Here is a 14,264-nt window from a genome sequence, read left to right as displayed (position 1 = left end):
GAAACCCTGAAAGAAACACCTGAAAACCCGGAAAAAAAAATCGGTGAGGATTCCAAGAATAACTGTGGAAGTGATCCCGAGAACATCTCAGGAGGATTTCTGCAAGAAATCCTGAAAACAACTATTCGATGAAAATCATGAAAAAAATCTTCAGGGATCGGGACGTACCAGCAGTAGCTCCATTAGAAATCCAAAGAATGAATCCAGAAGGAATGCCGTAAAAAATCTTATGAGAAGGTCTAAGATAAATCCTGAAAAACTCGAAGAGACATCCCGAGAGCAACACCGGAAGGAACCTGATAGGAGATGTCCCGGGACAAACTTCGACAGAAGTTTCAGGTAAAACTTTTACAGGAATACCACGAGAACCTTTAAGTAATAAAGTTTCCAGGAAGAACTCCTACACAAATCCCGAGTGCATCTCTAAAAACAAGCTTACGAAAATTCTTGAAAAAATAACAGGAGGAACTCTAAAAAACAATAATCCATGAGAGATTCCTAAATAAATCCCGGAAAGAACTCCGGCACAAAACCCGTGAAAAACTTCTGAGGAAATCCTGAGTGGAGCTCTAGCAGCAATTCCATAACTAATCGTGGAAGAAATCGTGCAAAAATCTATGCGAAATACTCCGCGAAAATTCCTGGGGGCAATCTCGAGAGGAACACCAGACCAAAACGCGGAATCTTTTTCAAGAGAGATCCAGAGAGATCTTTAAAAGACATTACACGATAACATCTGCGACATATCCTGGGAAAAACTCCTGTAGAGATCGAGGGAGTAATCCCACAAAAATTTACTGGAGAAAACGCAAGAGGAACTTCGGGGAAAACCCGTGGGGGAGTCCGAAACATTATAGCTCTGGAAGAAATTTCGGAAAGAAATTCAACAAGGTAGCAAAACCCTGCAAAGAATTCTATATTTCTTTTACAAGTGATATCAAACATCTAACTAGACCATTTCCAAATGGAAAAATCGATTGGAGACTGGATTCAGCCACCGCCCGTCACGGTAAATCGTTCTACGGGACTCATTGATCCCAATTCCTTTTAGGATCATGTTTGTTTTACATCTATATCGAACTTTTTGGTATTATTTGTGATATGTATCATCACAAAATGTTTCGAGAGCATACACAACTAGATTTGAGCATAACAGATTGTCGTAGTGTCGCAAGCATGTCTATATAACTCAATTAGAGCCTAATTCCCTTATATTAGTATTCTATGTATTATTCTTGTTATGATTATTTGCCATATGGTTCTCAGTATAACTTAATGTGTTCAGAATGTCAAAATGTTCAGATGTATAATATTCACATTGATATGAATCCCTAAGGAAAGGCAGGGAGTCAAGTAATTGGTCGAGGAGCGAACCTGGTGTAATGGTTAAAGCCCGTGACTATCATGCCAAGGGTCTGGGATAGAATCCCCCTCTCGACATACTTACAAAATGTGAGTTCTTCCTTCGGAAGGCAATTAGATTGTGGGTCCCGAGATGAATTACCTAAAAATTTTATTCATAAAGATAAAATAATAAGTAACCGGTGCCACTTAGACGCAAATTCCGTACATTATGTTATTTCAATAAAATACGTTAGGCCCCAATTTCCTTACATTTTAAAGAAAACTAATAGTTCGCAGAAGTATCGCTCTGGGATTGTTTTTAATTATTGGAATTTCTGCCGAAGTTCTTTCTCAGAATCTTCAAGGAGTTTCTCAAACATTCTTGAATGAATCCCGTAAGAAACTCCTACAGGAATAAAAAAATCTACTGAAAGAATCCCAGAAAAAAGGTTTAAAGATATTTCAGAAAGAACTTCTAGGAAAATCTGAGAAAAACTTACTGCGAGAGTTCCAGCAGAAATATCTTGAGGAATCCAACGTGGAATTCCGAAAAAAAAGAAGGAACTCTAGGAGACATCCTAGAAAAATATCGCGGGTTCTCGAAAGAACTTTCTTGAAGAATCTCAGAAGAACTCATTAAAACAGAGGGAATTTCTGAGGAATCCCAGAAGAAAGCCCACAAAAAGTTTAGAAAAAACTCGCCGATGATTTTTAAAAGAACCTTCAAGAGGAAACCAAGAGAAAAATGCTCGAGGAACCTTAGGAGAAAACTCGGAAGGAACTGTGCATAGATCTATGCAAAACAAAAATCCCGAGAAATCTTGGTAAGAACTCCTAGAGGAATCTCAGAATGACTTTCTGGAGGAATCCCAGAAGAAATAATTGGAGGAATCCGGAAATACATTCCTGAATAATCACAAAAAAAAATCCAGGAGATATGCCAGAAGGATTTCTTTGAGGAATCTCGGAAGGATCCTTTATAGGAACAGCAGACAAAACTTATGCGATAGTCGTATAATGAATTAACACAAGAAATCCCAGAATGAAGTCTATGAGAAATGTCAGAAAAAACTCTATGATAAATGTTAAAAGGAACTCTTTGAAAGGATCTCATAAGAAACTTCTTGGGGAAATTGGAAAGGATCTTCTGGAGGAATCCAAAAAAACATATGGCGGAGTTCCAGGAATTCATGAAAAAAAAATCTAAAAGGAAAAAAGTACAAGAAAAACTCCAGAAAGAACTACTGGTAGGTTCTCCAAATTACTTTTTGGAGAAATACCAGAACAACTTTACGGTAGATTTCCAGGACGAACTTATGCAACAATAAATCTCAGAAGGAACTACAAAAAGAATATCAATGGAAACTCCAGGTAACATCCCAAGGCCCATCTCAGACACATCTTCTTAAGGGATCGCAAACGAAAAGTTCTTGAGAGATTTCAGAATGAATTTCTGAAAACTACGAACGAAAGATCTACAGGAGAAATCCAAAAAGGCTTTCTTCGAAGAATCTGAAAAGGAACTGTTGTAGGAATTCAAGGACGAATAGCTAGACATTTCAAAACGTCCTGAAAAAAGCACCAGAAAGCACTGCAGGAGAATAACCATCAAAAGCAAGAAAAAATCCCAAAAATAACTGTCAGAAGAATCTCCTTGGGAAGTATCAAATGAAATTTCTGGAGGAATCCCAGAACGAATTCCTGAAAAAAAAAACTTCAAATACCGGAATTGAAGATTGTTACCTTTGAAAAACATGTGTCCTAATTTCCTACGATATACTAGTAAAAGCTAAGCAAAGCGTAAATTCTAATATCCTAATTCTGAGTTCAAGAACAGCCTTCTGAAGTTTTTGAGGCTGTAGAAACCTTTGTAAGTATTTTATAATGTCGCAGGAGTTTCTAGAAGATACAATCTCCCAGATTGGTTATGCAATGGTGCTTAAGGCGAAACTGGAAGCATTTCCTCATTTTTTTGGTTTTTGATTTTTTATTAAATAACCAAGCAATATTTTCAAAATCGGTTTTCGTACACATGTAGAGTGTGGGTCAAGGTATCCTCTGAATTTTTTTGTGGTGGAAATGTTTTCCATTTTCGCAGAAACCATTTTTGTGTGAAATTTTGTTTAAAAATGGTTTTTGCAAAAACCAAAAATATTTTCCACCACAAAAAAAATCAGAAGATACCTTGATCCATACTCTACATGTGCACGAAAACCGATTTTGAAAATATTGCTTCGTTATTTAATGAAAAATCAAAAACCAAAAAGTGAGGAAAAGCTTCCAGTTTCACCTTAAGGACAATCGTCTTGGAATCCCGTTTCAACATTGCATCAGAACTTCATACGCACAAATCTCAAGAAGCAAGCTTCAAACAACAGTGCACTTCATTCTGTTCTTGCTCACTCGTAATGAGCTTAAAATAAGAAGATCAGAAGCGCTAGTTTTGTTTAGGAATAGTAGTTTACGCAACAAGGTGCAGAATGACGATTTTTACAGCACGAGCCGTACATTTATCCCACGAGGCTTGCCGAGTTGGATAATCACGACGAGTGCTGTAAAACTCGAGTTCTGCACCGAGTTGCGTACAACGTTTTTTGCAAGTTCATAAATTACCGCTTGAATAAAAATTTTCATCAAACTGTATAATTATGCTCATAGCCATGTTTAAGAAAATCTGATCATAGCAGGTTATACTGTGCAGCTGTCACAATTTTTCGAAACTGCATCCAGAAAGCATCAAGAAGTTGATCAAAACTGAAAACAGTGCTGTAATAAATCATTACGCAACGCAAATCAGTGCTGTAATGAATCATTACAGCACTGCGAATTTGGTGTGGGAAAGTAGGCCTTTTCCTGTCAGATTTGCGTCAGGTAAAACAGCCTATTGCGATGAGAAATTGCAAAAAAGATATTTTGCGCTTCAAATCGTGAGTAGGTGGCAAAGTTGGCCATTGTGGCGGCCATTTTGGGATTCTAACAAGTCTGGGATTCACCAAGTAAAACTATTGTTACGGCTGTAGATCCCTTGTTCTGAATTGCAGGACAGTTTGGATAATCCGGAATATCTCAAAAATTGGTTGTAGTCTCTATTGATATGCTATGATCTTCAATAAGTCTAGTTGATTAAATAACATAACTCTACACAACCAATCAAGAAACTCAAACAAGCTGTTGTCAATTGTATATTGTTCTTCTTTTTCTATATGGCTCTACGTTTCCACTGGAACTTGGCCTGCCTCTCTTCAACTTAGTGTTCTTTGAGCATTTCCACAGTTATTAATTGAAGTGCTTTCTTTGCTTAGCATTGCATGAATTTGTACATTTTGAGGTAACGGCAATGATACACTATGCCCAGGGAGTCGAGAAAATGTTCTCGACTGCAACGGGAATCGAACCCGTCGTCTCCACTAGGCTAACTGGAGAGCCGTATATTCTGTTACAATTTTTATTTTGTTTGTTTGAACTCGTGTTGTTAAGAAGAATATATATACAAAGTATTTTGTGTTATACTTGTAAAGATCGCCATCATCGTCATGTGTACATTTGTAGTGCTCTGGTATAGCACAAGCTTATGAAAGGTTGCCTGAATTTGATTGTTGACTTTCAGGCCATTTCGGGCAATCGTTCCCTAGCAGGGACATTAGTATGTACACGTTTTATATTGAAAACAGAATCAAGATGCCCAATTAGGATTGGAATTCATGGACACAAACAAGCTATGGATGCATTAGAAATGTCAGTGTACAATAAGACAATCAGCCAAATAAAACACTTTTCCAGCAGGATTGACAGAAGGATCCGTAACAGCAGGAGGTGAAACCTCGTTATCCCGTGATCGGAAGTTATCATCTATCTGGACAATGGATTTCATGGCAAATGTTTGTGAAGTTGTGATTTACAATGCATTTGTAGTGTTCTGTTCTATTTTTCTTTGCATGGCGCCCAATGAGGGTCTCGACACAAAAAATAGAATAGAACACTTTTTATGTTCTATTATAATTTTCGTAGCATGATACCCAACGTGGGACCCGAAACGAAAAAAATGAGCATTTGTAGGGTTCCATTTGTAAGGTTCCATTTGGATGGTGCAGAACATTCCAACTGATCCTATGACGTTTGCTGAACTTCCATACGATTCATTGAACACGGTAGATTACATATCGTAGCTTTGCATGATGTAGAAAGTTACTATTGCACCCGTAGACTTCATGATGTAAACTCAAAGACAGTTTGTCATTCACAATTTTTGTGTTTTCAAGCACGTAAAAAAACTATGTGAAAACGCTTGAAAAATATTAGACTTCGAAGAGTTAATTGATTGGGAAGCTCATTTGATTCCCGGTCTTCCCATTTGAGTGGCCACCTGGATCTCTGTTGCGTCGGGTGCGCCCCCCAACCGTCTCCGGACTCATAAAAAAAGCCATATTGTTACACATACATACGACGACCGGATCGGATCGGGGGTCGGTGGCAGCACGCGGCGGAGCGGTTTCTCCCAGGCTCTTAAGTAACAATGGAAGTTTGATGGGTCGGAAAACGCGGGGAAAGTGTGGAATATTATGAGTCAGAGCAGTGCGGCTGAGGAGAGACGGGGCGCAACGCGGAGGCGCAGACACAACAGAAAGCGCTGCAGCAGCGCCAGCGTCGTCATCGACGTCGCTGACGCCACCGCCGCCGCCGCCACCACCACCAAGCACATGGTTATGTAAAAGAAGCGAAAAAAAAAGAGAAAATCGCCTTTCCTTTCGATAGCTGGTCGTAACCAGATAGATATTATAGTAATTCAGTTTCATTTTGAAGATATATTTTCTCTCCTCGAGGTCATCGTCGGTGGTGGTTGGGGTCGTTGACGAGGCCAGCTCCGACAGTTTACTTCCGCCTACGGTTCCTCCGGAGCAACTGCAGGAACACCCCGGAAGCGATCGAGGATGGAAGCCCGGAGCGGAAGTGGTGGTCTCCAGGATCGGTTCACTGGCGGTCGTTGGGATTGTGGTCGTCGAACGGATCGTGTGCGGGGTTATGGGACATCTCGGCGGAATCACGGCCACCGGAGTGGTCGTCGATGCTGTCTCTAGACTCTTTTCGTTCATTTATTCAAGAGGCCTTATGAACTGCCCGCTGCAACGCACTCCCCACACTACACTGCACAGGTTTCACTTTTGCTTTTGCTGGTGTCACAATTATGTAATACTGCTGCTGCTGTTGCTGTTGCTTTTGCCACTCTTTCGCAGCAGATTTCACCAATAACGAACACACTAGGTAAAAGCCACTTTCAAATCTTCGTAAGCGCCGAAGGACTTTCGATCCAGCGCAAGCGAAGCACACCAGGAGGGCGCGACTTAGCACTACAGAACTCTCGAACTGCTTGGATTCTATTCCGTTGAACACCTGACCCCCATGGGGACACTTCCAAACCCAAATCCAAAACACTCCCACAAGCCTCGAACGAGCTTAAACGAATCGCGGAACAAACGGCAGCAGCACACCCGGGCGCACGCGTACACGGTTCAACGCAAACTTGTCCAATGGGGTCTCTCGCTCGAGCCAAGCTGAGGAGGCGCAACGCAACGCAACAACGCGCGCGACGACGTCGACGAACGATACCGAAACCAAATCGGAGCCTCCACGCGCGGAGAAAGAAAATTGGAGAGTGAGAGGCTCGCGCAGCCCAACGCTTCAGTCAGCCCCACATAGCCATGAGCCAGCAGTTACCGAATCGAAGACACTCGACAGGCAGAGGCAGGCGTCGTCGGTCGGTGGGAGAGGGCGAGCGACGACGTCGACGCCCGGGTTGCGCGCGGATTCAAAACATTGCACTACTGATGCGCGCGAGGAGAGCTAGGGAGAGCGTCGTAATGAACGCGCACGAGTGAGAGCTTGATGGCTCGCCCGCCGCCGCCGCAGGTAAAAGTACGCTCGATAGACGCTACCGACGACGACGGGACGGACGGACGGCAGCCAGCAGAAAAAAGAAAGGCGTCGTCGTCCACCACAAAAGAAATTGTGCGCGCTTGGATCATCGGATCCCCCCGGTGCGATGGAGCTGGGCTGGCTGGGGTGATGGACGGACACCGAGCCGCGACGGTTACGGCCTGAAAGTGAGATGTTATGTAAGCGGAGAAATGGAGAAGGTTACCCCCGGTCTGCTCCGGTCCAACGTCCCACTCGATCCGCAGCAGATCGCCCAGCTGTTTGTTGTGTTATTGAATCTGTTTGTGGCGCGCGCGCGCGCTAGAGTGGAGGTGGTGGTGATCGCAACACGGCTTCCACTCCGTAGGAGAGAGTGCACCGCTAGAAGAGAAAGGTACCCATTTTCCCAAAGTGACAGGCGTCATTGGCGTGTCTGTCCGTGTCGTTCGATCAAAGCAATCCAGCAGGATTTGCTTTTGTAAGATAAATCCGGGAACAGTGCGGGTGCACGTTTGCTTACCTCCACTGATGGCGTTGTCGATCCCGCTCTATTTCCAACGATTGGAACCATAATTACTGTACAATTTGGCGGGATAACCATTCTTGGAGAAATCAAGTCAACAGCTCACACAAAGATATCTACTACTGATATGGCACACTGGGATCAAAACAAAGTAGGTAATGACAGTATGACACTCATCATGGCAGTACAGTAAAAAAGCAAGAACACAATACAGATAAAAGCAAGCAAGGGATGTCCATTGATTACGCTAGATGATTTGCACAATTTAATCTGCCTATAATCAGTTTTAAATGTACAAATATTCAATTTTGTATGCGTAGATATTCCGAACACTTTTCTCCATGATCTGTTAAGTAATTTATGGTAGCCCCCCAGTCACGCTTCTATTCTTTTGCTCACTTTCTCTATATTTATAATCAAAACAGTCAACTCTCCATAATCAGATTTTCTGTAACTTGATGTAAATTCTGGCTACTGAGATTGTCTTCTTCATTTGGTCCATTTGGACTAATTAAATTTGGCTGGGAAACGCCTTGTAACATGTTTCGCTTCTTTTACATAACCAAATTGGTCTTTTTGGCACACTAAACAAAATCAGCATGTGCCCTATAAAAACCATCATGGTGTCACACATCAACACTGATGTGGATAGATGGGATAGACAAGTGCACCGTGAGTGCCATGCGGCACTCCTTTTCTCCGACAATAGTCCATTTTACGAGCCGATTTTATGAATGAATTTTAACAGGAGGTAGCGTCCAATTACCCGTGAAAACCAATATCATCATCAACATTGTTGTCACTTCGTAAAATGGCTCATTATGACACTCATGCAGGGCACACGTTCATCAAATACTACCTAACTGTTTTTTTTATTATTATTTTGCTATGGTAGGGAAAAAGAACATATCTTCAGCAAAGTGCTCCCTTTTTCAACCTATCGAAAACAAAGCCAGTAAACGCTATTTGTTTTGATATTTTTTTTTATTTTTTTTGTATTTTTATTTTAAGAGTGAGCATTAAAGTGAGCCAACGTTGTATGGGAAAATTAAAATTTGATCGCAGCAACCCTAAATAAAGCTATTTCGGTCAACAAAGTGCCTCCGGCTAGAGTTTTGAGTTCATTCGTCTGAAAAAAAAAAACAAAAATGAAACACTACATATAGCAGGGTCAGCTCTCAGCAATTTCTACCCAGTAGTGGTGTTGTCAGTAATAATGTTTTAGTTGCCAGTGAATTTAGAATCAAAGAAAAAAAGAACCATAAACCGAATAGAATCTGGAATTGTGTTTTTTCTTCAACATTATGTATATCGACACTGATTCTTCATTAGGGCCTAACTGACACTTTCGATTTCTCTTCATCGATCCTCTCTTTGTGTTATTACAGAATGTGTAATGAGTTTTCCCATTTTTTTTATTGAAATGCGAAGGAGATGACTACATCTTGCTATAGAAACAAAGAGAATAATGATTTTGTTCGTTTTGATCAAGTTATTAACAAAAGAGAGAGAGTCGACGAAGAGAAATCGATCAAGTCAGTTAGACTCTTATGAAAAATCATTGTGGAATATATAAAGAAAACTCACGGTGATAATTTTGAAACAGAGAGCGACAGTTCTGTAATACAGGTCGGACTCGATTATCCGGAGTCGGGTTCTGCAGCTTCTCAAACATATATCTTAGGAACGAAATGTTGTACGAAGCTAAAATTTTGATATTTTATCAAGCCAACTTTGACAAGTAATCAGTCAAAATTTCAAGTTTGTACAACATTTCGTTCCTGAGAAATATGTTTGGGAAGTTGCGGAACCCGACTCCGGATAATCGAGTCCGACCTGTATCATTTTAAATATGGGTTCACGAAGCGAGAAAATGCGCTCAAACCTACTCGACTAGAAAATTATATCAAGTTTATATCACAGTGTGTTATGATGCTATCATATTTTTCTATAACTCATGCTAAAACTATATGCAGGGTGATGTAAAAATAACTAAAATTGTAACAAAAAGGACACTGGTTTAATTAAGATAAAAACTTATTTCGTTCTAATCAGATCAAAAATATAAAAAAAAGGCGATATGAATTTTAGCCTCAAGATAACTTGTTTCTAACAAAATTTGATACAATTTTAGAACATTATTTTTTTTGAATGTCGAAGACTCGAAACTAAATTATAATACAATGAGTTATCAAGCAACATTTATAACATAATGTGACATGATTAAGAAAACACCAAGGATGTTGAACATGATTATATCACAATGAGTTATAAATACCATGGTTTGTTATAATTACAACAAAGAGTTGCAAAAATACGCACACATTACATCGTATAAAGTACTAATTTAAGTCACTATTGCGTACGGTGGTTATCAGATCAGATGTGTTTTGTGCGAATCTAGTACCCTACTCGAATGTAAACAACCATCATTATGATTACAAAGCCATCATTGTTGTTTTCGTGGCCCTGACAATCAACAATGGCTGACACAAGCCAGGTTGTGGCAATCAAAACTGTGTGGAAAATCACAATCTGTCGTTTTCAACTCCAAACGAAGAAACACTGAGGTGAGTTAGAATGTTGTGATAAATAATCTGTCTGTTTCATAAGAAGTGATTGGTGTTAAGCGTAAATTGTGGTTCGTCAATCCAAAGGTCATTAGTTTGACTCTCACATCGCAGTGATACGCACCGTAAATTGCATAAGATAACGCATTAAGTCATATTATTGTCCCATCTTCACGTGAACACGCATATCGCTTATACTTATGTACGCATAAGGCACCTTTACTACTATTGATCGTGGATTTGCTAACTGAACACGACGAATCAGAACCGTCATTCTTAGAATCACCGTTCGAATCGTCGTTCGATTGAAGAGCGAGACAGCAGCCAAACTGACAACTTCGCTTTGACAAATTTAAGACGGAACAAACTGTCATCGTTTTTCAAAAACTCAAAAGCAGTTTTCTCGCTCAAATCCCAACCAATCTCAATAAAAAATTATCACTGCATTCTGTGTAATTATTTTCATAAACGGATTTGCGAATTTAGGAGAAAAAACTGCTTTTGAATAGTTGATGATGGTTTCTTGGTTTGGGGACTTAATACCAAAATAAGAGATAGGAGGATATTGTAACAATACTAGCGTAACGAGGAATGTTCGCTATGGTAGATTCTAGGTTATTGGAACTATTATGGGATTTATGACGGTTCGTATAGCCTACTCAAGGTAAATGTTGTATGTATGCTTTTATAAGGTCTTATAGAGATTTCTCGTAAAACGTTTACATGTCCCTGACCAGATTCTGTCCAAATTTTATCAGTTTCTCGCCCATTTTTTTCCAGTTTTTAGTTTCCATAAAACCTTCATGCCTTTGCGTCATGAATGAAAAAAAAACTCCTAGAAACTGAAACGAAATTTTAATTTTTTTAAATTTCAAAAGCTAAGTATAACAGTTATTTGCTACATAACTCGGCATCAGTAAGAATCATAAAAGAAATACCCCAAAGAACCCCATTTTCATGACAGGATTTTTTTGTGGAATCCAAATTTTTTTGGTAATCTCCATGATTCTGGAGATAACCAAAAAATAATGTTTGGAACCAAAAAAAAAAGCAAGTAAAAATGTGTGAATAACATGCAAGAAGTTAACTCAGGGATTGGGCGAGAAAATTTCTGATTTTTTTTAAGAATTATACCAGGAGTCTGCCAGGCATCTAGTAAAATGTTATATACACTCCCGTTCAAAAGTTTGGGGTCACCCCCTCAAAAACATGTCATTTTTTTAGGCCCATATCTCCGCCAATTTGCGTCCGATTTCAAAACCCTAGGTTTCATTCAAAAGATAATAAGTCAAAGAAACTTTGAACATGATTTAAAAGAAACTTTTTCAAAAAATTTTGTATGTAAACTTAACCCAAAGTTGCCAAATTATCTAAAAAATGAATATAAACTTACGGCAGTGTCGCTGGAAGTTGAGTCGACCAAATTTTAAGATGAGAGCGGTAATATGACCCATTTTCTATTAGCTTTCAACTGCTTTTTACAGAACTTAGCTAAAAAATCTAGAAAAAAAGTTATTAAGTAAATTAATCCTTGATGTCATCGACCAAAAGTTTGGGGTCACCCCTCAATATGATGTATCGGCCAAAAGTTTGGGGTCACTTTCGTAAAACATGGAAAAGTGATTTGTTGATATCTGCGTCATCTATAGTTCAATTTTAATTATTTTTGGCTCATTTCAAAGATAATTAACTAAATTTACGTTTGATGTCTTTAACTTAACGTATTCAACGATTTTTGTATAGAAAAATGTTATGTAAAGTTAGCACATTTTACCACGCTTCAAAAAATGAGGCAACTTTACGTTAAGTTTTAGTATGTAAATTTCAACAAATATGTGTGGTTCAATGTCTATGCAGTAAGTATCATTCATTTTGTTTCAAATAAGCCAAGAAGAATTAAAATTGAACTATAGATGACGAAGATATCAACAAATCACTTTTCCATGTTTTGAATGAAACCTAGGATATTGAAATCGGACGCAAATTGGCGGAGATATGGGCCTAAAAAAATGACATGTTTTTGAGGGGGTGACCCCAAACTTTTGAACGGGAGTGTATACAGGGTGTTAGGTTCCTGAGTGCAAACTTTTTAAAGGGTGATAGAGGACCATAAATGGTGAAAAAAATTGTTCTACGCATATGGTCAAATCTCAACCGTTACGTAGTTATTGAGCATTCCATGTTTTTGACTCTCATTGCCTTCACTGGCTATAACTTGAAAATGGTCAGACTTATCGCAGTTTTTTTACCCTTATTCGAAAGATTATTGAAATTTCTATCAAATGGCATCTTTGAATCGATTGGTTTAGTTAAATAACTAAGTTTTCTAGAGCAAACTAGCTCAAAATAGCGTGTTTTAATTTGTTTTTGTCAATTATCTTTGAAACATGCGTAATAAATTCGAATTCTTTCTTTGGAAAAGTTGTGGCTCCTGTTCTACTCTACAATTCGTTCTTTGACATCAAACGTCTATCTTTTATCGTTTTCTTGCAATTTTGATTTAAACATCGCATTTCAGGTCAAAAATTAGCAACTGTCAAGGTAAGCACGTTTTTGCTCACTGTGCCGCACATTTAAATCGAAATTGCAAGAAAACGATAAGAGCTAGAAGTTTGGTGTCAAAGAACGAATTGTAGAGTTGAACAGGGGCCACAACTTTTCCAAACAAAGAATCTGAATTTATTACGCATGTTTCAAAGATAAGTGACAAAAACAAATTGAAACACACTATTTTTAGCTATTTTGCTCTAGAAAACTTAGTTAATTAACTAAACCAATCGATTCAAAGATGCCATATGATAGAAAATTCAATAATCTTTTGAATAAGGGTTAAAAAATTGCGATAAGTTTGACCATTTTCAAGTTAAAGCCAGTTAAGGCTATGAGAGTCAAAAACATGGGAAGTTCAATAACTACGTAACGGTTGAGATTTGACCATATGCGTAGAACAAATTTTTCACCATTTATGGTCCTCTATCACCCTTCAAAAAGTTTGCACTCACGAACCTAACACCCTGTATGTACACGTTTCCAGAAATCCATCAAAATGTAAACAAATATTGCAACCAACAATCAAAGGATGTTCAATTTAGGGATTCTTTATTTTAAGGGTTTCAATTTCACCATAAGAAAACCAAGAATCTTGCTAAAATCCACTAAAAGTGTCGAGAGTAACTAGGTCAGGATCTTGGCAAGATTTTGCTGTGAAAATCAGCATGAATCCGTTTAAAATCTAGCGTGAATTTTGAGATTGCATCAATAAATTGATGGGCAACTAAAGACTGAATCCGTCAGAGATCGTAGCAAGCCGTGCGCGCGAGCGGCTGCGTTTTTGAACTTCTCACGCGTTTTCTTTGCTCCGCGTTGTTCTGATTATAGCCGGCCAAATTGAGAAACGGCTGGTGTTGCAAATTTTGCCTCGGAAAGTGCTTGTAAATTGATCTCTGGATAATTCACGATTACTATGAGAGTTTGTCCTATTTCCCCATCGCATCGGGGTGCCGGAATTCATCACAATTTTCGCGTGATTCGCCTGTATTTTTGGTGATGTTGATGCTGGATGCCGGGACACACAAGTGGAAGTCAACAATTTCACCTCGAAAGTACTGGAATTCGTATAATTTGGTGAGTCTGTTCCTGTACATGGTTGGGGTGCCTAAATGTTGATCAAACGGTCCCACTTCTGACACCAGTGTTGCCAGTTTCACATACATGCTATATCACAAGTCCAAAGAATACTGGACTTAACCCTTCCACCAACAATACCCAGATTCCCGTGACACCGAGGCCTGAGAGGACGTAGAGGTATCTACATACCTTTCTTAGGTGTCCAATTAATCTTCCTTTCCCATCCCTCAGCTGTCACAAGGACGTGGCCAGGACAGCTCTCATTGGACATTGGAGGATTGCGTCAATCT

General features: G+C 39.2%; 1 protein-coding gene across 5 annotated transcripts in view; it reads right to left on the bottom strand.

Annotated features, from left to right (window-relative positions):
- The window catches only part of LOC109400045 (protein roadkill), a 194,803-nt gene that overhangs the window by 30,753 nt on the left and 149,786 nt on the right, over window positions 1-14,264 (bottom strand). Inside the window, exon 1 of one of the 5 annotated variants that reach the window (XM_029851788.2) lies at window positions 7,775-7,909. The exons of 3 other annotated variants lie outside the window; for them this stretch is intronic. In XM_029851788.2, coding sequence (XP_029707648.2) covers window positions 7,775-7,855 — 81 coding nt within the window. In that variant the 5' untranslated portion in view covers window positions 7,856-7,909. Of the gene's footprint in view, window positions 1-6,088; window positions 6,972-7,774; window positions 7,910-14,264 lie in introns of those variants that run through there. One more of the 5 variants, XM_062846265.1, reaches the window with a different exon arrangement.

This window comes from Aedes albopictus, chromosome 1, assembly GCF_035046485.1.
Source record: "Aedes albopictus strain Foshan chromosome 1, AalbF5, whole genome shotgun sequence".
Lineage (NCBI taxonomy): Eukaryota > Metazoa > Arthropoda > Insecta > Diptera > Culicidae > Aedes > Aedes albopictus.
The sequence above is the reverse complement of the archived record's forward strand: the minus strand, read 5'-3'. Positions and strand labels throughout refer to the sequence as shown.